The sequence below is a fragment of the Lithobates pipiens genome, unplaced genomic scaffold, assembly GCF_037356315.1.
Source record: "Lithobates pipiens isolate NorthernLeopardFrog02 unplaced genomic scaffold, aLitPip1_a1.2 Scaffold_27, whole genome shotgun sequence".
Taxonomy (NCBI): domain Eukaryota; kingdom Metazoa; phylum Chordata; class Amphibia; order Anura; family Ranidae; genus Lithobates; species Lithobates pipiens.
In genome coordinates this window covers 144719021-144744319 of record NW_027507788.1, presented here as the reverse complement: position 1 = coordinate 144744319, position 25299 = coordinate 144719021, and the positions used below count along the sequence as shown (strand labels likewise).

The window sequence follows — 25299 nt, the reverse complement described above, 5'->3', positions numbered from 1 at the left end:
CTAAACCTGGGAAGGCGCCAGGCCCGAACGGCTTTACTATCCAATACTATGAGGCCTTACTACCTTCCCTTGCCCCGTTTATGGTCAAACTGTTTAACGAGATAGGCTCAACTGCATCATTTGCTGTGGACATTTTACTGATTCATATGTCCTGATCCGTAAGGAGGGCAAAGACCCAACCTCCTGTGGGATCTATTGGCTCAATCTAGACCTCAAAGTCTTCACAAAAATCTTGGCAAATAGGATTCAACACCATCTTCCCAGCCTAGTCCACTTAGATCAGGTAGGCTTCGTCCCCATCCCAGAAGCTAGAGACTATACCGCCAAGGTACTAAATTTACTACATGTAGCCAACAAATCCCATACCCAATGCATGTTCCTTAGTAACGACATGGAAAAGGCCTTTGACAGGATGAATTGGAGCTTCATGCTTTCAGTTTTAAAGCATGCTGGGTTTGGCACCAGTATGCTCCAGTGGATTTCCACAATTTTACTCCCAACCCTAGAGTTCGAGCCAATGGAGTCCTGTCGGAACCTTTTAAGATGACCATCAGAACCTTTTTTATGCACCATACGTTTGAATTCAGACGTTACTGGCAAAACAGTTGGAAATACCCAACAAAAGGTCTTGGCCTATGCTGATGAAATTTTTTCCCTTACGAACCCCTTGATCTCGCTCCCGAATCTGATGAAGGAATTTGGGAAATATGGACCCCTCTCCAATCTTCAAATCAATTTTACCAAATCAGAAGAACTGGGAATTAACCTTCCACAGCAGACTCTCTCACAACTCACAACTTTCCCCCACTACTGAAAAAAGTCAGAGCTCTCCTGGACAAATGGACCACTGGACTCCACTTGTGGTTTGGTCGCTGCAACATTCTCAAAATGAGTATCTAAATTCTTATCTCCTACAGGCCTTACCAATCTACATCCCATCTAGCTACTTCAAACAGATCCAAAGGATATTTTTTGCACTCAAATTGGCCCATAAACGCCCAAGATTGAAACAAAGTCAGTTCACATTACCTAAACTATGGAGAACTGGTGGTGCCAGACATACGCAAATACTACCGGGCTGTACATCTAAGTAGACTCCTTGATTCGAATAGGCATGGCTACTTCAAATTATGGGTTTGAGTAGAGCAAGCTCAAAGTGCCACACCCCTCTGTAAAGCACCTTGGTGCTATATCTCTCTGCCGAAGGAAATTAAAAACCATCCCTTGATTGGCCCGACCAGGAAACTCTGTTCGTCTTTGTTTACGCAAACTCCTCTCTCCTCGACCTCGCCATTATTCCCAATATTGGGAAATCCACTTTTTGCCCTGGGATACCAAGATCTGACCTTTCGGAACTTGACGAGGTCTGGACGTTCGCAAGCCTCTCACTTCTTCAAGGGGCACTGGCCTTCCTTCTGTTTGGAATTTTGGAAGGGTCTTCAACTCACAAATTTTCCCTGATCCCTCCTGCCCCAAGTAACTTCAGTAGACCCCTCACAACTTTAGAGGAATACTGCTCTGATTCGGGAATGATGCCTAATACACTTTCAGCCAACTACAATCTACTGCTCATACCTCCGGAACCCCAGTTCCTAAGCTGCCTCCACGAGTGATAGCAGGATCTTGGTAACTTGTTCAGTCCACAACACAAGACAACATTCTCTGTTTTATGTTCAAATCCTCCATCTGCACTAAGGTGCAAGAAACTAGCTTTAAAATTTTGACCAGATGGTATAGAACACTGGTGAGGTTGCACAAAAAATTTCTTTGCACCAAATTGTTCCTGCAACTTCTGATTGTTGCTGGAGATACCAGGAAGAACGGGGGACCAGTCTCCATATTATTTGGACCTGTCCTAAACTAAAAAACTTTTCACAAAATTCACAGAGTGCCCAATACCAAACAATCCAGCCTTTTTCCTCCTCCATGCCTCTAGTGCCCCTGGAAGAATCTACAAAAAATCAATTATATGCCATCTCCTTGAAGCCACCAATGCATGCATTCCTCTTACATGGAAATCCCCACAGTCTCCGACTACTGGGATGTGGCTTAAGAAAATGGAGGAAATAAATAAGCTGGAATATTCTCTCGGCACGACACCAACAAGAACGCTACTCCAAAACTTGGTTGCTCTGGAACATGTTTGTTTTCTCTGAAGATAGAACCCTCCTTGACTGTTACCCTGCTGACTAAACCTACCTTACTCGGACCCTGACTACACATGGTATTTTAGAAACACCAAACCTGAATCCAGTCTGTCGTATATGCGGCTTGAGACCTCATACTTCGTATCTCTCCATCCTTTCTCCAAATCCCCCCCCCCCCATCTTTCCCCCCTGCTCCTCTCATTCCCCCACTTCCTACTACTCTTCTTTCTGTTATGCTCTTTTCTTTTCCTCTTTTTATATTTCACTACTTTGTCTTCATGGATCCATGTTTCAATGGCTCCATGTTACCTCTTTTCTATACAAAATTGAAAAAAAAATTTTGGCTGGTTCCATGGCCCCAGCCTATTTGAACATCTTAGCAATTTGACACTGACTTATCTTAACCATGCCTGGCCCAGAGATTATATCTTTCTTACATCTAGCAAGGCATATACAAGATAGCTTGGGTAGTCAGTGAACATAATGTCATCCTGGATTTACAATGTTTTATCTTTTGTAATTAATATCTTTTATGCTGTATTTTATACCAAAACTGTTCATATTGTGTTATGTGTCATTGAACCATTTTGACTAAATAAAAGATTTGAAAAAAAAATAAAACAAACCGCCTGTCTGTTTTCATTCGATCCGATCCTCCAGATGGATGGAAAATAGGGTCATCATCTATCTGGATTTCATCGTCAGGATCGGACCGGATAGCGGCGGGTGTCAGCGGACATAAAAAGAAAAGAGAGCCAAGCGCCTCTAGGTTAGAACTGTAACATTTTAATATAATACAGGTGCATTATTCACTTACATAAAAGTTAGGGAGTAAGGCACATGTCCATCCACACTGGTGTGGCATCTGTCCCTATGCAGGGGCGTTCGCCCAGCTGTCTTTGCCTGAAGGAGAACTATCCTGGCCGGCAGGATCTCTGCAGCTGAGAGATGAAAACGAGGCTTGGTTCAGGCTTATTCACGATAGTGTGGGCTGGAAAGCGGCGTCGGGCGTGATGACGTCACTAGTGGGTTGCGACAACGTTTCGTAGCATGCACACTGGCCAATTAGATATTTATAAATTAAATGTGTAGTAAAATGTAAGGAATGTATTTGCAAATTGTGTGTAGATAATAGTTTTAGGGTTGGATAAGATTAATAATGAAATGGGTATGATCTAATAGCGGGTTATATTATAGAGAATATGTAATGGGATGATTACGCCATAAATGGTCTGTTGGGTGATCGAGGGACTGCAGTAAATATTGAGAGACAAGAAAATAGAGGGGAGGGCGCGGGGGTGGAAAGGAAATGGGTATAAAGGGAAAAAGAATATTAATTCTAATTCTGAAAAAAATCATGAATAAAAAATTGAAAAATAAATATAAAATAAAAAAATTAAAAATTGTGATTGATGTGAGCTGTATTGCATACTTATTTAGGATAAACATGTACTGTATATGAAACATTGTATGAGGTAGAGCTGGAAACTCATCGTAGCCCTCAGACATGATGACAGCGATATATTTGCTTACTATTGGGACGAGCCACCCACCACCCCAAACATTTATTTTTATAAAAAACCATCATGGTAAAAGGGATATACCTAAAGAAAAAAGAGAACAAAAAGGTTTATTGTAGAAAACTATTAAAATATAGTGGACACCTCAGGTTCCTGATTGAGGCCCCCAGGTGACCGGGTGTCGAGAGAATAGATCCGATACGTTTCACATTCACACATCCTGTAGAACTTCTCAGCTTCTGAGAGATTTTTTGGCATCTGTTCTACAGCACACACCTGTAGGCCTTCAGTAGATTTTTTTTGTGATATTGGAAGAAGCGACGAGGAACGCTATGTTTCTTTGCCTTTTTTGACCTTTCTCCGATGCTCGCCAAATCTGACAAAGAGGGTGGATAGTACGACCTACATACAATTGGTGAGGGGCAGCTGAGACAATAAACCACATAATCAGATGAACAGTTGTAAAAATCACTGATATTGTAGGTTTTGCCTTTTGGTGATCAATTTTTTCTTGCCATGGTGTACAAAATTGCCAGTCTTCCGTAGTGTTTTTTTACATTGAAGCATACCTTGTAACGGGATGAGGCATGTGTGTGGTTTAGAAATTATGGGGTTTGTTTTTTTATATTTGGTGCTTTTCTGTACATGGTGTATGGGTGTACAGGCGGTCCCTGGGTTGGTTTGTTATGTAAGTGTAGCTCCAGCCAAAAAACATATTTAGTTTTTTTGGGATATTGGCAAGGGTTAACACCCCTGTAATGTTTGTTTTGCTGTCTGTGCCCCTGTTCAGAAGATTTCACCTCATTTTCTGTCCCAATGAAAATTGGATTTTTGAAAATTTTTGGTTGTTGTGGATACAAGCCTTGGTGATAAAGCATCAGTGGAGACTACTTTTTCCCATTATAACTCTTATGCCCTGTACACACGGTCGGACTTTCCGAAGGAAAATGTGCGATTGGATCGCGTTGTTGGAAAATCCGATCATGTGTGGGCTCCATCTGACTTTTTCCGTCGGAATTTCCGACACAAAGTTTGAGAGCAGGATCTAAAATTTTCCGACAACAAAATCCGATCGTTTAAATTCCGATCGTGTGTAGACAATTCCGACGGACAAAGTGCCACACATTCTCAGAATAAATTAAGACACCACAGCTACTGGCTACTGGCCTGTTTATAGTCCCGACGTACCTGTTGTACGTCACCTCGTTAAGAACGATCTGATTTTCTGACAGCTTTGTCCGACTGTGTGTATGCAAGACAAGTTTGGCACAAAATCCGTCAGAAAAAATCAGATGGATTTTGTTGTCAGAATGTCCGACCGTGTGTACAGGGCATTACAGGAGTGAACTTCCCTTCCTAGGGGTAGATTTCCTCTCACTTCCTGTTGTCTCCCTCAGTTTGTAAGTAGTAATCGTTTGTAAGTCAGATGTTTGTAACTAGTGGACCGCCTGTATTGGGAAGGAGAGTTTTTAAGCGTGTATCCTCCAGCAGTATAGGACAATGTTTTTTTTAGGATTGATTACATTTTTTTATGATCCAAGTGAAATCTAGTAGTAAAGCAAACCGATTGGTTGAAAGCTCCTTTGTCTGTTTTGATGGGTGTGTCTTGTGAATAGTGTGTATAAGCGGACATTACACCGCTGACATCCGCCACTCCATATGAGTGAATGGAGGGTCCGATCAGGTACGCCTGAAAACCTGACAGGCGGACCTGATCGGAAAACCTGTGTGAAAGGGGCCTTAGTTGTCTGTAAAGGAAAACTATAATGGTTTAAACCTAGTACACATGATGAGATTATCAGACGAATGATCGTTTTTTTTTTTTTTTGTTTTGTTTTTTGCATGCTAGTCTTCATATTGAAAGGGAATAAGTTACTAAAGTATGAAAATTCTTGCACGAGAGAATAAAAATTCAGAAGTGATATAATGTACCGTATTTGTGTTGAAAACTGTACTGATGAAATGAAAATTTACGATCTGGTATTGTACAAGAAATTTTTTTGTGTTTGTCGATAACTGTGTACCAACGATCAGATTATCCTACGATTGCTTCAAAAACTATATTTTTTTGTACGATATTCTGTTTGTGTGTACTAGGCTTTAGCATCAGTGTTGTTTTGTTTTTGTTTTTTTTTGTTGTTTTTTTTAGGTGATTTTTTGTTTGTATTACATGATAAAGAATTCCTAGAACACTATTATCTAAACAGATAAAACATCACAACTTGCTTTGCAGCTTCATTTGCTGATGGAGGCTGGGTGCACACTTGTGTGATGCCAGACGTCGCATGTAATTCACACTGCATTGCTGTGTAGATCACATGCTATGTCTGTGCGATGAAAATTTAGCCATACAGTTTGTATTGCTGATTTTGCATCGCATTCGGACCAAAATGGTGCAAGACCCTTTTTTTTGTCCGCACTGGAATCTGGTGCGAACATTTATGCGATCCGATTCCTGCACCATTTCACAGTTCGCACTGCAAACTGATCTGGGGATGTCATTAACTGTGTATTGACACCCGCAGAGGTTCACACAGGGCAGTGTGAACCGCTAGGCGATCCTGGTCCGAATCGGGAACGCTGGTTCCCGCATCGCACAAGTGTGAACCGAACCTTAAAGCTCCCAATGAACCTTCTGATAAGGGATGGGTCACTGCTCTGATGACTTTCATTAAAGCTAGTCATAGATGGATTGAAATTTGGCCACTTTAGCAGGGACCACCCAAATTTCGATCCATCTATGGTTGTTTTTGTTCAAGCCTATTCACTAAAGGGCTTGTTGTAAAAATGTGTTTTGATCAGCACTGCAGCCAATCGGAGGAGTCCCTGCTGTCAGAATACAGTAGTGCAGTGGGATGGATTCCCCACACTGAGAGTCTGTGTGTGTGGGGGAATCCGTTGGCTTTTTGAAAGAATGAATGCGTGTATGGCCATCTTAAATTATACGTTGATTTGTCTGCCCCCCTCTTGGCTTAGGCAGCAAGACATCGCTCCCTCGCTGTTGAAAACACTGTGGAAAAGATGTTAGCAAAAGAGTTACACCTTCAGCCTGAAAGGGAGCAACACATGCAAGCAGATAAGCGAGTCGCTGTCTGCATTTGTCCACCAAGCAGATCCTACCACTGGCGAGTTTTCACCAGTGATCTGAACATTAGTGTGACATGGCTGTTAAAATCTACCTTTCTCAATGTCACACCATAGCTCCCAACTGTCCCTGATTTCGAGGGACTATCTCTGATTTGGAGCAATGTCCCTCTGTCCCTCTTTCCCCCTCATTTGTCCCTCATTTTGGTCTGATCCATATAGATGTATATAAAATGCACTTTTTATCTATCAAAAAGTGTTTTCCAGTGCTAAACCTTTCATCTGATTTCTAAATTGCTGCATTTGTAAATTTCAAAAACCAAGGAATAAGGAATACCAAAGGAATATAAAGGAATAGTAGTGGTAAAAAAGCACTTGTGGGTTTAACCAATCTTGTTTTTTTGTTTTTTTACAATTCTTCTTTAAGGGGGCATGGCAAGGGGTGTGTCCTATGCCTGCATCTTTTTGCTGATAGGTGTCCCTCATTCCCTCTCAAAAAGTTGGGAGGTATGGTTACACTGATAGGGTACACATGGCCATATGGAAACATAGCAACTGGTACACACTACCTTGCTGGCAGCAAGATCCGTGTCCAAAGTACTCTGTAGGCATGTAATGTGTGAGCAATGTTTACATGTAAAAGCACACAGAATTAATGCTTCCTGCATAATGTCCTCTACTGCTAGAACGCAGGTGGCTTTTATGCTCCAATAGAGTACATGTGTGCCGTATGCATGTGAGCACTGATATGCATACAGCATGAACTACGGTGCATATGTAGGACCTCAGATGCAAATGTTTTTTTGTTTTTTTTTGTTTTTTACAGATATGAACTTGGCATGTTTTACACAGCTATGTGCATGACCCCATAGAAAGCAATACATCTGTGTTCAGATTCATTAAAAAATATATATAATAATAAAAATGCTGCAATTTTGACAGATGTGTGCATAAGCCCTTAAAATGTTCCTTCCCAGACTTGATGACTAATGCCGCGTACATACGGGCGGACTGTATGGCGTACTTAGTCGAAACACATTTCAGCGGACAGTCCGCTCGTGTGTGGGCTTCGGCGGACTTTTTCAGCGTGCAGTCCGGCGTACTAAGAATTTCGGATTTTTCGAAATTCTGTCCGTCATACTTTGGTTTCAGCGGACAATCCGCTCGTCAGTATGCTAGTTCGACAGACTAAGAATGGCGCATGCCCAGAAAGGATTTACACGGCGGAAGGGTGCTTTGCTGTGTATTGGACTTCCTATTTCTAGTCCCGTCGTACGTGCTGTACACGTCATCGCGCAAGCTTTCGACGGACTGTTTGTGCATCCGTGTGTGGTCAAGTCCGTTCAGTCGAAAGTACGCCATACAGTCCGCCCGTGTGTACGCGGCATAAGCTTCACCAACTGCCATCCCATTGTCTGGTGAGTGTACCCCTAATGGCCAATGTCAAAATCTCATTGGATATTAGAATAGTGAGTGTTTTTTTTCAAAGAAGCTTGGGAAATTCAGGTCCCAGTAACAAAGTCAAACTAAATCAGGGAGGGACACAGAAGAAACTTTGCCGTGTGATCAAGTTAACAGTACACATCTTGTGATGTCTGGTCTCAGGCAGCACTTTTACTTTAAAAATAAAAAATGGAGCACAGGTTTACTTTTAAACCCTGGAAATAAAAGATGGCCCCTAAAAGCAGCCATACTTATTCTGAGTCTGTAACTTATTATAGTAGGAGGATGACAGCCTGGAGATTACACTTTAATTAAAAAAAAGTCAGTGGCTCTATCTTGACAGGTTTCCTTTATATATCTCGACAAGCTGCTGTTTTCACTTTCTCTGTGACTTCATGCATGTAGGGACATGGTGTATTATGGAAGTTCCTACAAACCCTCTTTTTTTTTTTTTTTTGCCACAGTGCACTAAAGCTGGCCATAGATGGACTGAAATTCTGCTGGTTCAGCAGGGACTGCCCAAATTTCCATCCATCTATGGCCATTCCTGTCCTTGAGAAGTCGATACAGCCTGCATCAAAATATAGACAAGCCTCTAAAATCAGTGGTGACATTCTCTATATTATGCTCATTGAGTATCCAGTTACCCAGAAGCCTTTGCTGCAGTCTGACCTTTGCTTTTTTTCTGTTTCTCTGCAGGTGCGGATGTTGTGGACTGGCTCTACACACATGTAGAAGGATTCAAGGAGCGTCGGGAAGCCAGGAAATATGCCAGTAGCATGTTAAAGCACGGCTACCTCAGACACACAGTAAACAAGATCACCTTCTCAGAGCAGTGCTACTATGTGTTTGGAGACCTGTGTGGGAGTGAGTATCACATAGTTACATAGTAGGGGAGGTTGAAAAAAAGACACAAGTCCATCAAGTTCAACCTATGTGTGTAATTATGTGTCAGTATTACATTGTATGAATATGTGTATGTTGTGGTCGTTCGGGTGCTTATCTAATAGTATTTTGAAACTATAGATGCTCCTCGCTGAGACCACCGCCTGTGGAAGGAAATCCCACACCCTTGGTGCTCTTACAGTAAAGAACCCTCTACACAGTTTAAGGTTAAACCTCTCTTCTTCTAATTTTAATGAGCGGCCACGTATCTTAAATTCCCTTCCACAGAAAAGTTTTATCCCTATTGTGGGGTCACCAGTATGGTATTTATAAATTTAAATCATATCCCCTCTCAAGCGTCTCTTCTCCAGAGAGAATAAGTTCAGTGCTCGCAACCTTTCCTCATAACTAATATCCTCCAGACCCTTTATTAGCTTTGTTGCCCTTCTTTGTACTCGCTCCATTTCCAGTACATCCTTCCTGAGGACTGGTGCCCAGAACTGGAGAGCATACTCTAGGTGCAGCCGGACCAGAGTCTAGTAGAGCAGGAGAATTATCATTTTATCTCTGGAATTAATACCCTTTTTAATGCATGCAAATATTCTGTTTGCTTTTTTAGCAGCAGCTTGGCATGGCATGCCATTGCTGAGCCTATAATCTACTAGGCCCCCCAGGTCCTTTTCCATCGTAGAATCCCCAAAAGGTCCCCCCCCCAAATGTATAGATTTGTTTTCATATTTTTGCCACCCAAATTCATTATATTACATTTTTCTACATTAAACCTCATTTGCCATGTAGTTGCCCACCCCCTAATTTGTTCAGATCTTTTTGCAAGGTTTCCACATACTGCGGAGAAGTTATTGCCCTGCTTAGCTTAGTATGCACATGCTACCTGCATTGTGTCGCGATGTAGAGAAGTAATGAACAGTGTGAGGGACATTGTCCCTTCTAGGACAGAGAGGCAGGCAGAAAGTGAATGTGCCACTTCAACCTGTATGCAGCCTTTAGGAGATGGATCAAGGTCACTGTCCCCAAATCTGTGACGTGACACTAGGAGAGCTGGAGCAGAGCAAAAATTGGGCTATTGCCAATGGCAACCAGTCAGGTCATTGCCAGGCCTATATAATATGATTGTTATGGCAACAGTGCTATTTCTTGCTCACTGCAGGCTTCATATTTTTGCATTTGAATAATTTTTATGTGGTATGGAAATATTTCTGACATGTCTACAAGCAGGCTGACAACACTAGGGATCAGGGAGGTCATTTCAAGAAAGCTTTATGGCAAGCATTATGCGCTTAAATGTGTGTTATTTTCATCACCTAACATTGCATTAGCTAATTTTCAAATGGATGATCTGCAATATTTCTTGTGATATTTTAGCACATACCATAAAAAGTAAGATGGAAAAATCAGTTCACAAAAGACTAGCACACAGGTTATCATGTCTTAAAGCAGCCTTATCTCAACCTTTTAACCCAGGAGGAATTCTTGAAAAAACATTCAGGTCTTCTAAAACCCGTCCAGTAGATAAAGTCCAGTAATTAAAAAAATCTACCCTTGCAGTGTTCCCCCCGCACTGCAAGACATAAATGCTGTTAAAACCTACCATATAAGGAATAAGGTGTAATACTTGCCTTACTCTTCGCTCCTGCATTCTCCCCTGGTCTGGGTTGTGGGCAGTTCCTTCCTGTCCTAACGTACAAAGTAGGGCTTTTGTCATTGTGTGACCGTAGGCAGGACCACTTTATAGAAGAAGCTGCAAGGGACCAGTTGCATAAATGAAGGAAGCCTGCTGGGGCAAGAAGTAAGATAAGTATTTCATCTCTATCAAAAAAAGCATAGAAGTGCTAGAACCCAAGAGAACATCTTTGGGATGAATAAGAGCGGAGACTGCGAGCCAGGCTTTCTTATCCACATCAGTGCCTGACCTCACAAATGCGCTCCTGGAAGAATGGGCAAACGTTTCCATAGACACACTACTAAACCTTGTGGACAGCCTTCCCAGAAGAGCTGAAGCTGTTATAGCTGAAAAGGGTGTGCCAACTCAATATTGTACCCTACGGACTAAGACTGGGATGCCATTAAAGTTCATGTGCGTGTAAAGGCAGGCATTCCAATACTTTTGGTAATATAGTGTATATATTGCCAGCCTAAGGATTTGTTATGCTTTGCCATACACAGTTTCTAATCTGCATAGCTAGATATATGATGCACATAGTTCCTGATTAAGGCTCCTTTCACACTGGGGCGTTTTTCTAAAAATGGTGCCTGTATAGCGCCTGAAAAAAACCGTCCCCTTTACGGGTGGTTCTAACCCTTTTTCGGCCGCTAGCGGGGGTTAAAACCGCCCCGCTAAAGGCCGAATACCGCCGCTAAAACTACGGTAAAGTGGCGCTAAAAATAGCGCCGCTTTACTGCCGATGCCCACACTGCCCCAGTGTGAAAGGGGCCTAAGCAATTCATCATTCTGATCCAGGAGCTCAACTTGTTATGTTACCTGTCCAGAGGCTCAGTAGATCAACATTACCACCTCTGCCCTGTGAGCGGGGAAACATCCTGGTTAGCAGTTAGGCCGCTTTCACACTGGGGCATCTTCAGCTGCTTTTGGGCTAAAAATAGCGCCTGTAAAGCGCCTGAAAAACGCCCAACCCCCCCACTCTCCCCGCAGCCCCAGTGTGAGAGCCTGAGTGCTATTACACTGGAGCAGTGCGCTTGCAGGAGGGTAAAAAAAAGTCCTGCAAGGAGAATTGTTGGGGCATTGAGGGAGAGGTGAATACATCGCTCCCTCAACGCCCCTGCCATTGAAATCAATGGCCAGTGCTGCCGAAGCTCCTGCAAAGTGTTTTGGCAGCGACGTTTGCCAGTGCTTTTGCCCCTTTTTTGGCCTCTGGGGGGGTTAAAAGCGTGCCGCTAAAACAACGCTTTACCACAGACACCCCCGCCCCAATGTGAAAGTGCCCTAATGGTAAACCAGGCTGTAGCAGAGTGTCTGTACTGTGCATTACAGGAATGGTCAGCCAAAATTACAAATCCTTTGGCAGGTAGAACAGTAATCCTATCAAATATTTATATAGCTGTGTTCCTGGAGTTGCACTTTAACCTTTAATTCAAAAACAGAAAGACTAATTAAGGTTGGGTACCATTTCATATTGGCTGCATACAGTTCTTCCCATATGTTCATTTTCCATATCATCCTGTTGCATAGAATTACCCATTTATGTACAGTAAGGTCGGTGTATACGTTGTAAGGTCGCTGTATACATTACGTTTTTGTTCCATCTCAGCCTACTGTGTATCCTGCATCAGGGCTCCATCAGAGTTGTTTTGTAATTAAAGCTGTTCTGCTGCTCATTTATCAGATAAAAAAACATTCTCGTAAAGAAATGAAGACCAGGAAATATGCAGTTACACTAATGGATATGTTGAAGGCAGCCGATCACTTTTCATCATTCAGTACAGTGTGTCATTTGTAAACATTTTTCAGAATTACCAGCAGTACAACGTTGTTCTTCAGCACTGTAATGTCTCATGTTTAGTTAGTAAATATCATTATCCTGACTATTGCTGTACCAACCAAAATGGCAGACAGCAACTGTAACATTATTCTCCATGATATAACTGACACAAATCATTTGTATTTGCTTATCAGATGTAGCGGCACTGAATCTTAACGATGGATCCAGTGGGACATCTGATCAGGACACACTTGCTCCTCTCCCTCATTTGGCTGCCCCCTGGCCTCTGAGCCAGGGCTATCCGTACCAGTACCCTCTAGTGCCACCTTGTTACCCCTCAACATACCAAGAGCCAGGATTCAGCTATGGCAGTGGCAGTGCAGGAAGCCAACACAGCGAAGGTAAGTAGAACAGGCCTCTCAGTACCCCCTCCTCTCATTGCCTGCCTTTCATGCTTTCTTTTTTTGTGTGTCCTATGTGCTTGCATGACTGCCACTCCACAAGCAGCGAATTCAGCGTAGCCATCATTTGTCAACCTGTTTTGTGAATAGAACGAGCATTCACTTGATGTCTACTCATGGAACTCCTGATGGTTCAATGCTGCCCTTTATAGGTGTAGCAGTGTACATGAACAGTCACACTGCAAATTGGGCTTTGAGGCTAGGCAGATTAAAGACATCAAAACCGCTAGTGGAGATACTGCAAAAACAAATGTCAAAGAAGCATATATAGTCAAAAAAATGCTTATTAGCTGTCCACATAGAATATATTTATAACGTTATAAAATGAAACAGTGTAAAGAGCTACAAGTAATGTTGTGCAAAGCACATTAACCAACAGCAGCCAGTTCTAACATGTCAAGTCAATAAAGGATCATATGCAATTGGTTGCCGTGGGTTACTGCACTTTACATAAGGCTCTTTTTCCTTTTTAAATAAGCATGTTTTTGTAGATCTGCTTTAGTAGAACAGCTCCAGGATTATGGAAATGTGTAGGCAGCTACGGATTTGCAGTCATGTGCTTTCTTCTATAATTCAGTACAGTAACATGCTCCTTTATCCCCTGCTGTATGCCTCGCTGATAGTAACTGTGTTATTCCCTTGTTTTGTGCTGAACAAGCATTAGACTGAAGGATGCATGGAAGGAATGGAGGAATCTAGGTCATTCGGTAAGCTTAAATCTCTGGCCCAAAGACCAGAGCCCAAGCATGTCCATTTGGATCCTTGTGGCCCTTCCTTCACCCACCTAGACCATTCCCAGCCTCCCTTCAACAGTCCACTGGGTAGCAGGAGAAGGAGAACCATGTGGGGGCTCATTGCTAAATGCACGCCCATAATCGAGTCTGCCTTGGTGCTTCTCATGTTGTGTGGTGGGTGGGGCAGTGTCAATAGGTATGGAACACTTTACTGTAGGTTGCACTCAGGTCATTAAAGTGTCAAGCCATTCACATACAGCACCCAGTGGGTTTAGTCAGCCCCTGACTGTTTATAGATACTCCAAGAGGGAGAGCTCTTTGCCAGAATTCCTGACTCTGTCCCTGTCCACCTGGAAGTTTTGGGTGTTCCTATTCACTTTTGTGTGTTCTAGAACCTCCTGTTACATTTTCCATTATATCAAATAAACATTACATCTAACATGGAAAGTGGGAGACCTCTCATAATAGGCCCAGGAACTCAAGCACAGAGAACTGACCGAACAAGTCCCCAAGAGATATAAGAAACTATCGGGTATTCTTCAGCATCCACCAAAATGCTAGTTTGGGTGGACTGACCCTCTTAAAGTGGTTGTAAAGAAGTAATTCATTACCATCCCCTCTCTTGTATTCAGCCATAACACACAGTGGGAATGGCCAAGATCTCCCTCTGACATCAGCTGGAGAGGTCACGTGCTGGCTGCTCAGCCCCTCCCGCTGTAGCCCTGAATCTGAGGAGAGTGGCCGGGAGTCACGTGACCACCCTGAATATATGTGAATAAAGGTAATTTTTATTTTTATTGGGTTACAACCACTTTAAGACAGTGAGGTTGATTTACTAAAACTGGAGAGTGAAAAATCTGGTGCAGCTGTGCATGATGGTCAATCAGCTTCTAACTTCAGCTTGTTCAATTAAGCTTTGACAATAAAACCTGCAAGCTAGTTGGTTTTTGTACAGAGCTGCATCAGATTTTGCACTCTCCAGTTTTAGTAAATTTCCCCCAGCGTGTCTAACTTCTTCATCCACATACAGCCATAGAACAGCTTGTACCTGCCAGACTAGAAAATTAGGCAGCAACTATAGATTGCCAGGTAGTGCTAACGTGACTATGGTTCATGCATGACCAAGTCCAGATTTCCCCCATAGCCTAAAACATGCTAGTGTTTGAAAACACAAGTTATTGCATTACTTGTAGACACTAATTGGCTGCAGTTCCGATGAAAATGATAGGTGGAATTTGATAGATTGTTGTGGTCAAAGCAGACAAATTGTCTCAGACATTTTTTTGTACCCAAGAGTTTCCCATTTTATTGAAGGGTTGTTCACTGTGGGATCACTTCCTAAAGACAACCAAATATATAGTAATGTGGTAGACTGCAAAGACACAATACAGAGAGCTATATCCCCACCTGTTGGCCATTTGTAATACTACCATTCCTTCACTTTGGGCATTGTTTATTGATTCAAATGGCTTCTAGGTAATCACCCTTTAAATTAACATAATAAAATTGTCACCCTCCTGTTGTAAGGAAATGTTTTTAACCGAACAAGTTGGTACTCAAACACCAAAACACCCAGCAACTTTAGAAAAACAAGCGGGTAAGAAATAAAGTTCATCTCTAGCAGACCTTTAATTTTTCTATTTCAAGTTAGAAAATAAAGAAGTGAACAGTATTGGTTGCTTTGGGATGTCATGCTGATCCAATGGTTTAAGCACTCGGTGACTAACCTGGAACATGTATACAGCATAGACTTTTACTTGCTGCAAGCTGCAGACAGCCAGATAACAGGGGTTTTCAGCAGCTTAGCAGTGGTAGCTTGCATAATTCTTTCAGTACAGGTTTCTTTTCAATCAAAATTTGCGTATGTGAAGATTGTGAGATGGAAGCTGCCATTTCCTGACTCCCAGGCTACTATTTTGAGTGCAGTGAAGCAAACTGTATTCAGCTTCAGTACAAATGTTAGGCCCCTTTCACACGGGCACCTCCGCTTAGCGCAATCTGCTTGCTCAGGTGGAACATGGACACGGACACAGTCCTGCTCCCCTCTATGGAGCAATTGGATATAAACAGACCGCCTGTCCATTTCCATCAGATGCCATCCAATCTGACCCCCCGGATGGAGGGACATTAGGACCATTATCCCTCTGTTTTTGGCAGACAGGATCAGATCATATGGCGGCGGGCGTCCGCTAACATCTGCCGCTCCAAAGAAGAGACTAGAGGGCCCGTCTGAAAAACTGACTGGCAGACCTGATCAGACAGCCAGTATGAAAGGGGCCTAGACTGCAAGCCAGGAGTTGAAGTAGGGCAGCTTCAATTTAAGGTGTCTGCTTAGTGACAGATCAGGTTAATTAGGGGTCTAGCTGTTGTCCTACAAAAGGGTATACATTCCAAACTACTAGGACAATTTTTGGTTGCACAAGCAGCTGTTGAAAACACCCATTCTCTAGAAACATTGCAGTTAACAGTGATTGGTTGTACAGAGCTGTGCAATGACTACATTTTAAATCAAATGCAGCCAATTGCAATATTCAAGAGATTACTAGAAAAATAACTAGGTGCAGTTTTAAGTGACCGATCACAGTGGTATGTAGTTTATTAAATAACTAATTTCCTATAAATAGCCCATGTTCGTTTTGAACATTAAAGCTCCCTACACACGTTAAAATCTATATCAGCTCTACCAACTACAGTGGGTATACAAAGGAATCAACACATTTTGTTACTTTGCAGCTTGAAATGAAGATACAGTTTTTATTTTATCCAGCTGTATTTACTCAGTGCAACTTCACCCCCTCCTAAAAATGACTCAATAAAGCATAGCTAATGGCACACAAACCATTAGACTTTCAACTGTGATCATTTTGATTAGCTCAGCATGAAAAGGGCTTTCCTGGAGCATTTCAGTCCCTGATAGTATTACTGAAGCAAACAATCAACTATGGGTGGCATCGCACTGTCAAAAGGTGTCCGGGATGAAGTTATGGACAGGCACAAGTCAGAAGATGGATACAAAAAAAAAAAAATCAATGATTTCATCAATACCTAGAAGCACAGTGAAGTCTATTCTTAAGAAGGGGAATGCATTTGGTACAACACAGACCCTCCCTGGATCAGGACATCGCTCCAAACTCGATGAAAGAGCCAGGAGGAAATTGGTAAGAGAGGCTACCAAGAGGCCTACAGCAACTCTGAAGCAGTTGCAGGAAATTATGACAAAGAGTGGTCATTGTGGGCATGTGACAACAATATCACAAATTCTCCACAAATGTGGCTTGTATGGGAGGGTTGCAAGAAAAAAGCCGCTCATCAAGAAAGGCCACATGCAGTCACAACTGAGCTTTGCCAAAGATTCTGAGGCCAGATGGAAAAATGTGCTTTGGTCATGTGAGACTAAAATTGAATTATTTGGCCTCAACACCAAACAATACATCTGGCAGAAATCCAATACATCTTACCATCCAAATAACGCCATTCCCACAGTACAGCATGGAGGTGATAATATCCTGTTATGGGGGTGTTTCTCTGCAGCAGGGACTGGAGCACTTGTCAGGATAGAAGGGTAAATGGATGGGAAATAAATACCATCAAATTGAGGAAAATCTGCTGCCCTCTGCCAGAAAGTTGTCAATGGGAAGAAGGTTTACCTTCTGACATGACAGTGACCCAAAGCACACAGCAACAATGACCACACAGTGGTTGAAGGAGAAAAAGGTCCTTGCATGGCCTAGTCAGAGCCCAGACATAAACACCATTAAAAATCTGTGGAATGAGTTGAAGACTACAGTCCACAAACGGTCACCATCAAATTGAACTGAACCCGAGCAATTCTGCAAAGAGTGGGCAGATATTGCAAAGTCCTAGATGTGCAAAGTTAGTAGAGACAAATCCCAACAGACTAAAGACTGTAATTAAAGCAAAAGTTGGTTCAACAAAATACTGACACAAGGGAGTGATTCTTTTTTTTTCCCCCAACTCGGGTAATTTTATTTTTTTTGTTTTACTTTTTTTCTGACATGGTGTTTTATCTTTCACTTGGAAGTTATAAGTTGCACAGAGTAAATACAGCTGTATATATGGTGCAAGGGCCTGCCTGATTGGATATAGATGCATTGGATAGTTTTGGTAAAATTAAAGTTGATTGTGCAGTCAGATGTTATTGTGTATGGTGATCCTAAGCTGTGCACTGCAACATACTGTAGTTAATGAGCACATTGCTAAACAAGACTTGTAATGTGTATCAGCAGCTGCATCCCAGCATTTACTATACAATATCCATGCCAATGATAGCAAAGGCTCTACTTCATATCTAACAGTGATTGACAGTATAGTTTAAGGGATCTTTACTAATATACATGACAGTCCAGGTGGCCCTGGGGCACTTGCATGATCACGCATGTCCTGCTTTACCTCTGCTTCATGTGTCTTTCGTGCATGTATTTCTTGCCGTCAGTGTTCCGTTATATAATATACTGTATATGCAAGGCATTTATAACATAAATCTGGCTGTTTCTGAACTAAGAAAACATTTGCGTGTTTGATTTTGGAACATAAATACAAGTAAGTTTGACCCTTGATCTTCTGGAGAGTTCTGATCCAGCCTTTGGAGGTATATGTATAGCTGAGTTTAATTAAAGCTGTAGTGAACCGCATTAAAAGAAGGCACCGGACAGTTTAAGTCATACTGTGATAGTATACATCGCATACTAGTACATTATGACAGACGTACCTGAAAATGAGCAGCGCACTGTCACCGCTGAAGGCGCTTCCATCTTCACCCCGTCTTCTTTCTGGGTTTGCAGACTTTGGCAATATGAAGGCCGAGCCGACAATGACATCATGTGGGGTGGAGTCATTGTTTATGGCAAAGCTCTCAAGGAAAGGCACAGGTATGTTTTTCCTTCAGATCGTGCGCACCAGTGATGTGAATCTATAGTAAATATCACCCAAATGGTGCACATTTAGGAGATATTTACTGTACCTATAGCTAAGCCTTATCTATATAGGCTTACCTATAGGTTAAAATCATACAAGGAAGTTTACTCCCACCTTAAGATTAATGGGGCTACAAGCTCCTACCATTCCTATGTAAACTGGGATACAATATCTTAGAACAGGGATATGCAATTAGCGGACCTCCAGCTGTTGCAAAATTACAAGTCCCATCATGCCTCTGCTCTGGGTGTCATGCTTGTGGCTGTCAGTCTTGCTATGCCTCATGGGACTTGAAGTTCTGCAACAGCTGGAGGTCCGCTAATTGCATATCCCTGTCATAGAATATTATTTGCAGTGCATCCGGAAAGCATTCACAGCGCTTCACTTTTTCCACATTTTGTTATGTTACAGCCTTATTCCAAAATGGATTAAATTCATTATGTTCCTCAAAATTCTACAAACCATACCGCATAATGACAACGTGAAAGAAGTTTGTTTAAAATCTTTACAAATGTATTAACCGCTTGCCAACCAACCGCCGTCATTTTACTGCGGCAGATCAGTAAGGTGGACTCCAGTCACTAATTTACATTGTCCCTTCTATTTCTGTATACGGATGACGGCACTGTAATTATTTTAATAAAAAAAAAAAAAAAAAGTAAATTTTTCCTAATCAATATACAGTTGTCGCATGACTCAGAGCTTTCCCAGCCTGTCTGCAGGGAAACATAAGCAGGAGGAGCTTCTTCGTCATACAAATATTTGAAATCAAATCTTTATTTTTTGGCAATAACATGGTGTGGGTGGATATGTGTCAAGCTCCTCCAGCCTGTGTCTTAGAATAAAAGGGAGTTGAAGCCTCCGTTAATCTACATGTAATATCCTGCCAGCTTTGTGTTTAGCTGGTTAGTGGGCATGGGGGAGGAGGCAGGGAGTGGGCTGTAATTTACTTACCAGTGTGTATACGCCCACATGTGTGACTCTATAGTCACATTGGCTGCTCAGGTGTGGTAGGGAGGGAAATGTTCAGCATAAAAACTCACTGAAAATTTAACATGTGCAGAGTTGCCACCACAGCTGCAAAATCCTTAGCTGAATTGGGGACATGAACAAAAAGGGAGATAGAGCACAGCAGGATCAACCAGGTTTTTAGCAGAATACAAAAAAAAAAAATCTCAGAGACTGAGTGAGTATGAACAACATGTAATACACCATTTACTGATATTTGTTTATGATGTGGGTTTAGTAACACTAAGGATCACAGCAGAAGCACTGAAGTTGCCTAAGCTGTTATCCCAGCATCTCAACCTCACCTCCCAGAGCATCTGCTACATGTTTATCTTAGCAAGTAAAATCTGGAAGGCGGCTGAGCCACTGCTGGGAAGGGGAGCAGTGTGAGCTGAGCTCCAGATGGTGTTGAAGTGTACCCAAGTGGATGACATCACTGCCTCCTCCACGTGATTGTGTTTCGGCTTGGCGATTGACTGTCACATGGGGAAGGTTACATTGGAGCAACAAAGCAAGGGTTCCAACACAGATTGGAGGTAAAAATTAAGAGTGGATAGGTTAGTATACATGGGTGGGGGTGTATTATCAGTAGACATTGTCAATGTGCTTAAAGATTCACAGTAGTGAGGTTCACAATTCATCCTCCCTGCAGTGACTCAGCCACCTTCTGGCTTTCTAATTTGTAATATAAACATTAGCCTTGGGAGGGGGACAATTGGAGATGAGCTGCTCAGAGAATGACCTGAGTGCTTCTGCTATAAAATTTGAGGATGAAGTACTCCAGGATGCCTGAAACTACAGAGGTCAGTGAGGGCTTCAGAATATGTGCGTAAATATTTAAATGTCTATAGCTTGGCCACAAGCGGCATTTGAAGCATATTAGGGCACAGATATCAGTATAAACCCGACAGAGGTTCTAGCAATGTCCCACTATATCAAGAAAACCAGAAAACATTTTGTGTACAGTTCTGTAATAATAATATCTTTTTTGGCACAGGCAGCAAAAGCAGTGGATCCAGTCGCAGTAACCGAGAGGGAAAGAGATCATCCGGTCGAGAGAAGGACCGCAAGTCCACTGGCAGCGGTAGCGGATCTGACCGTGCCGCCAGCAGTGGAGGAAAAAGGAGCGAGAGGCCACTAAGCCAGCACAGCCACCGGAGCCACAGCTCAGCGGCGCGCAGCGAGCGTAGTCATCGCAGCAGCCACCACTCTCATGGGCCCCCCGGTCTACCCCCGCTTTACAGCCTGCCAAAAATCGGGGGCAAGGTGTACAATAGCGGTCCGCCGGGTGGTCCTCCAGTCCGTGAACTAAGCAACATCCCTCCAGAACTGACCGGAAGTCGGCAGTCCTTCCAGAAGGCCATGGGAAACCCCTGTGAATTTTTTGTGGACATTATGTGACAGCCAAAGTGCCTTCTGCTCCAGCCACTAGAAAAGCTAGAGAATTGCATAGCTCCCTGCAATGGATGACCACTGCCATAATCCGATGCCAAGCCATAGGAGAGGAAAAAAAGATGGCTTTTTCTATTACACTGTAAGCTTTGGCCAACATCAAAGAACATTTGAAATGCCGATTTCAGAAGATGTAAGGATTTTGGAGAGATCACCTCAGAGTTCATGCTAAAGGCACAATCCTAGTGATGTCACATGTACTGCAGGTGATGTCAGACAAGCCTGGAAGCCATGCAAATAAACTGGTTGCGGTAAAACCAGGTATGCAGAGTTTTCACTGTAGAAGAAAGGATAGCTCAATTCCCTTCCATGTGATACAGACTAGAGTATCACTTAATAGCTTGTTTGACATCGACCGAGAGCTGGCCATACACGCACATTAATCTCCTAAAGTTTTCCAAATAATGCTCAAAATAAAAAGCACATGCTAGAATTGCACTGTTAAAGTGAACCGGTCATAAACCTGAGCAGTTCAGACTAAAAATACGATGAACAAAATGTGTAAGCAGGGGAAATCTTGACTTGTCCTGTAAAAGTCCCACTTTGCTCGCAGAAATTTAAGGGACCAATATGGAGGCAGAGGAGGACGGGGACAGGTTTGGTTCTTTAAAATTGAAGTAAATATACACGTCAACATTGCCATATAAGTTTAGCTGCCTTTAATTCGGGGATCTATTAATCATTTATAAATTTTACTAAAAGTAACCTATGCTTCTGCATAGTTTCATTGTGCGTCCAGTCTGAACCACCCAGGTTAATGACAGGCTTCGTTTAAAGTAAAATTCCACTTTTAGAATGACTTCTGCATATGTTTTGGTCTCTGCAGCCTCTGGAAAAATAATGCCAGTAGAGCAATTCTGCCTCCTTGTGGCCTAATTGCCAAAAAAAAAAAAAAACAGCTGTATTGTTTTAGGGCTGTCTGGCCAGACTGAAGGAATTTCCTTGATGGGGTAGGGCAGCAAAGTACAGTCACTGCAAAGCTTAGCAGAAAACAAACAAATATGACTGCTTTCAAGTACATATATTAGTAAAAACCTGACAGTCTACATATGAATATTTGAGGCAGCTGTGATACTTTTTTTTTTTTCCCATCTGGATCATAATGTGTGTTTGGCCAGTGTTAATTCATTAATCTAGCAGATGAAATGACCACCAATTAAGGTTAAGACAATCTATATGTTGTCAATACAAATTACACAGTCAGTCCAGCCAAAACTGATATTTCAGGTAATGGTAGATAGGAGCATACTGAATTACTAAACTGGATGTATATAATCTGTTGCAGCCATGTCCAGGTAATGCCCCTCTTTCTATACAATCATTTTACAGCCAGTGGGTGAGTCAACCCACCAATGGAAGCCTATGCCGGAAAGATCAGTTTTGGGTAATGTGCCCTGTAAACAGCAGTCCACCCAAATGTGATATTTCGGTTTCAGGTGGTGTCTTTTGGACATAGCTAATGAATTCTTGTATGTCTGGAGGACTGTAGTGGCGAGATCTCCCTTCCATAGTTTACTTCTGCCCAACTGGATTTTTGGTGTTCCCAACCATCATGATGCATCTCATTCCACTCTCCCGGGTTTCCAGCTCCATAATAAAAAACAAAAACAAAACAATCAAAATCTAAATTTTGCAAGACCTGAGATGTGGTGTGTCGAGATCTCACCAGTAGGGTCCCTGGAAGACCTAAGAAACCGGTGCATTAAAGACCAAATACATTTTCTCAGGATGCTATGTAAACATTTAGGCCTCACGCACCTGACAAAAAATGCAGATAACCGCTTATGTGTGCATGGACACATAAGATAACATGCTGGGGAGTTTACTTGCTGTAGAATAAAATGCCTGAAGCCAAAAACAGCAGCTGTAAAAACATCCAGTGTGCATGAGGCCTAAATGTGCTGCAAAATGGTAAGTGCACAGTCTAAAGCCCCATACACACTATTAGATTTTCTGCAGATTTTTGGCTTCAGATTTACCAAAACCATATAATATGAGGTCAAACCTTATGAGGTTCTATTTGTAGGCAATCAGACAGGTTCTTTCACTACATGGTTTTGGTAAATCTGAAGAATAAAATCTGCAGAAAATCGAATAGTGTGTATGGGGCGTTAAGCTGGCCAAACACGGAGCAAATTTCTGCCAATTACTGATGCACTGGAAGAAATTCACTCACAGGGTGACCCTCTTGATCCTGCTTGGTTCTACAAAAGTCAATTGTTCGTAGTTGAAGGAGTTTTCTGGAGGTTGTATCCAATCAGATGCAGCTGCTATTCAGGTATACTGATCACCTTTGCTGGCAACTTTTCGAATATGATGGCCTAACATAGGGATTGGTCTATCGGCACAGTTTAGCGTGGGAGGAATCTGTTATATTTCTTTTATTCAGTCCATAGGCTAAACAAAAGAAATTGAATATAGTATGGCCAGCTTTGCAGTGTTATGGTAAAGCAGCTCTCCTTAATCAGCCTGTCCCCATCAGTAGTCTACAGAGCTTTGTGTGAGTAGTGACCTCTATGCAGCAGTCCAACACACTATGGAGACCAGCAGCTAGAGCTTTCCAACCAGCAAAGCTCATGCTACAAACTATAGATCTGACTGCGGGAGACAATGTTCACCTGCTGGGCAGAGATCGTTGCTGTCACACAGAACACTGGGGTCCCTCACTGCAGGACAGGCTGATTAAAGCTTGCAAAACACTTAGAGATTTCTTTTATTTTAACAGATTCCTCCATCCACACAAATCACGGCAACAAATTCTAACCGCTGTGAGTGTCAGGCTACTCATTGGCTTCAAGTGCTATATGGCTGGCAATTTCTGGCTCCTTTGACAAAAGTCAATTGAATAATTGACATTTGGCGAGCTGGCAGGGCCACCCACTGAGGGCGATTCCTCTGAAACAGGTACAATTCTAACAGTAGGTGGCCAGCTTAATGGAGCTGCTTTGCCAAAAATAACAATTTTAATAAAAAAAAACCTACATAATCCAGCCTCTAAAGATCTTTCTCCCAAAGATTATGCAAGCATTTTTGCATTGGTCTAAGGAAGAAGAGCAGCTAAACACTGGCTTAGTTCATGCCCTGGAAGTACTTGGTCAGGCAATATAAGGAATGACATGTAGACCCCTTAAAGGAAACTTGAAGTCTTGAGTACTTGTTTCAGGTCAGTGAAAGTCCTGAAGCTGAAGTGCATGGCAATATTATTCAGAAGTCATCAGTAGCAGCCTACCCCTTTAATTTAGGTCTTCAGCATCTTCCAAAACAAAGACTCAGTTTTGGGTGGACTGACTTTTTATCCCAAACCACCAGATAGGTGGATAAAGCACTTAAATCATTTTCCCCATAGCTTGCTTCCACTCTTTTCCCCACAGACCTGGCTAAGATTCTGTTCCTACCAACTCTGCTAACTACTAAGAATGTACAGATCATGTATGTATAGATAACAAGATGTAATTTAATGTTTTGTTTTTTAAATATATGTGTATATCTGTGTAAATAACAGTTACAACTGAGTCGACTGAACTTCTTCTTTGCATTGCAACCAGGGTGGGTTAGGTTGGTGCAGTCTGGAGTGGTTTGTAAACTACAATTCCCATTTATATTAGGAGCCCATTACACCTAAACACTGCGATAGCATTATTGCGCACGTGCATTGTGGTGCCAGTCATTTTCAGTGGCAATGCACATACTCCAGAATGAATTGCAGTAAATGATAATGCACTACTCTGCCATATCATTTTGGGGGAAGGGTTGACTTAACGCAACACACCTTGACGTATGTTTGCATAGGTCTGAATGGGTGGTCTGCCAGAGTTCCCTGATGCATGCCATCCACAGCGCAAGGTTAATGGTGCATTATGCAATATTAATTAGTCCTTTTTCAGTTTCCTGAACATGAATGTTTTATGCACTCCTGTGCTTTTGTACTAAGTGCAAAGAGGGTCCATTGATCTTCCTGGAGACATCAAATGCAAGTCAGTCACATTCTATTGATTTCTGACCATCAACCATCTGTTCTTTATCCAAGAAGTGCCTGCTATGAATGCACCAGAGACTCAGCTCATAGTAGAGTGTCCATGTACACCGCATGTGCAGTTCCCTTGGAGACTGACCTCATCAGTGTCTGGCTAGAGTGTCCTTTTGTATTTAAAATACATCCCTTTACGGACTAA

The 25299-nt window shown here is 42.3% G+C and overlaps 1 protein-coding gene across 6 annotated transcripts in view; it reads left to right on the top strand.

The window, feature by feature from the left end:
- The window catches only part of DVL1 (dishevelled segment polarity protein 1), a 238124-nt gene extending 213485 nt beyond the window's left edge, over positions 1-24639 (top strand). For 5 of the 6 annotated variants that reach the window (XM_077457613.1, XM_077457612.1, XM_077457611.1 and 2 more), the window contains 3 exons: positions 8894-9061; positions 12732-12938; positions 20673-24639. In XM_077457613.1, the coding sequence (XP_077313739.1) occupies positions 8894-9061; positions 12732-12938; positions 20673-21076 (779 nt within the window). In that variant the 3' untranslated portion in view covers positions 21077-24639. Of the gene's footprint in view, positions 1-8893; positions 9062-12731; positions 12939-13656; positions 13706-20672 lie in introns of all 6 variants that reach the window. The other variant, XM_077457616.1, reaches the window with a different exon arrangement.
- Positions 24640-25299: the final 660 nt, after the last annotated feature.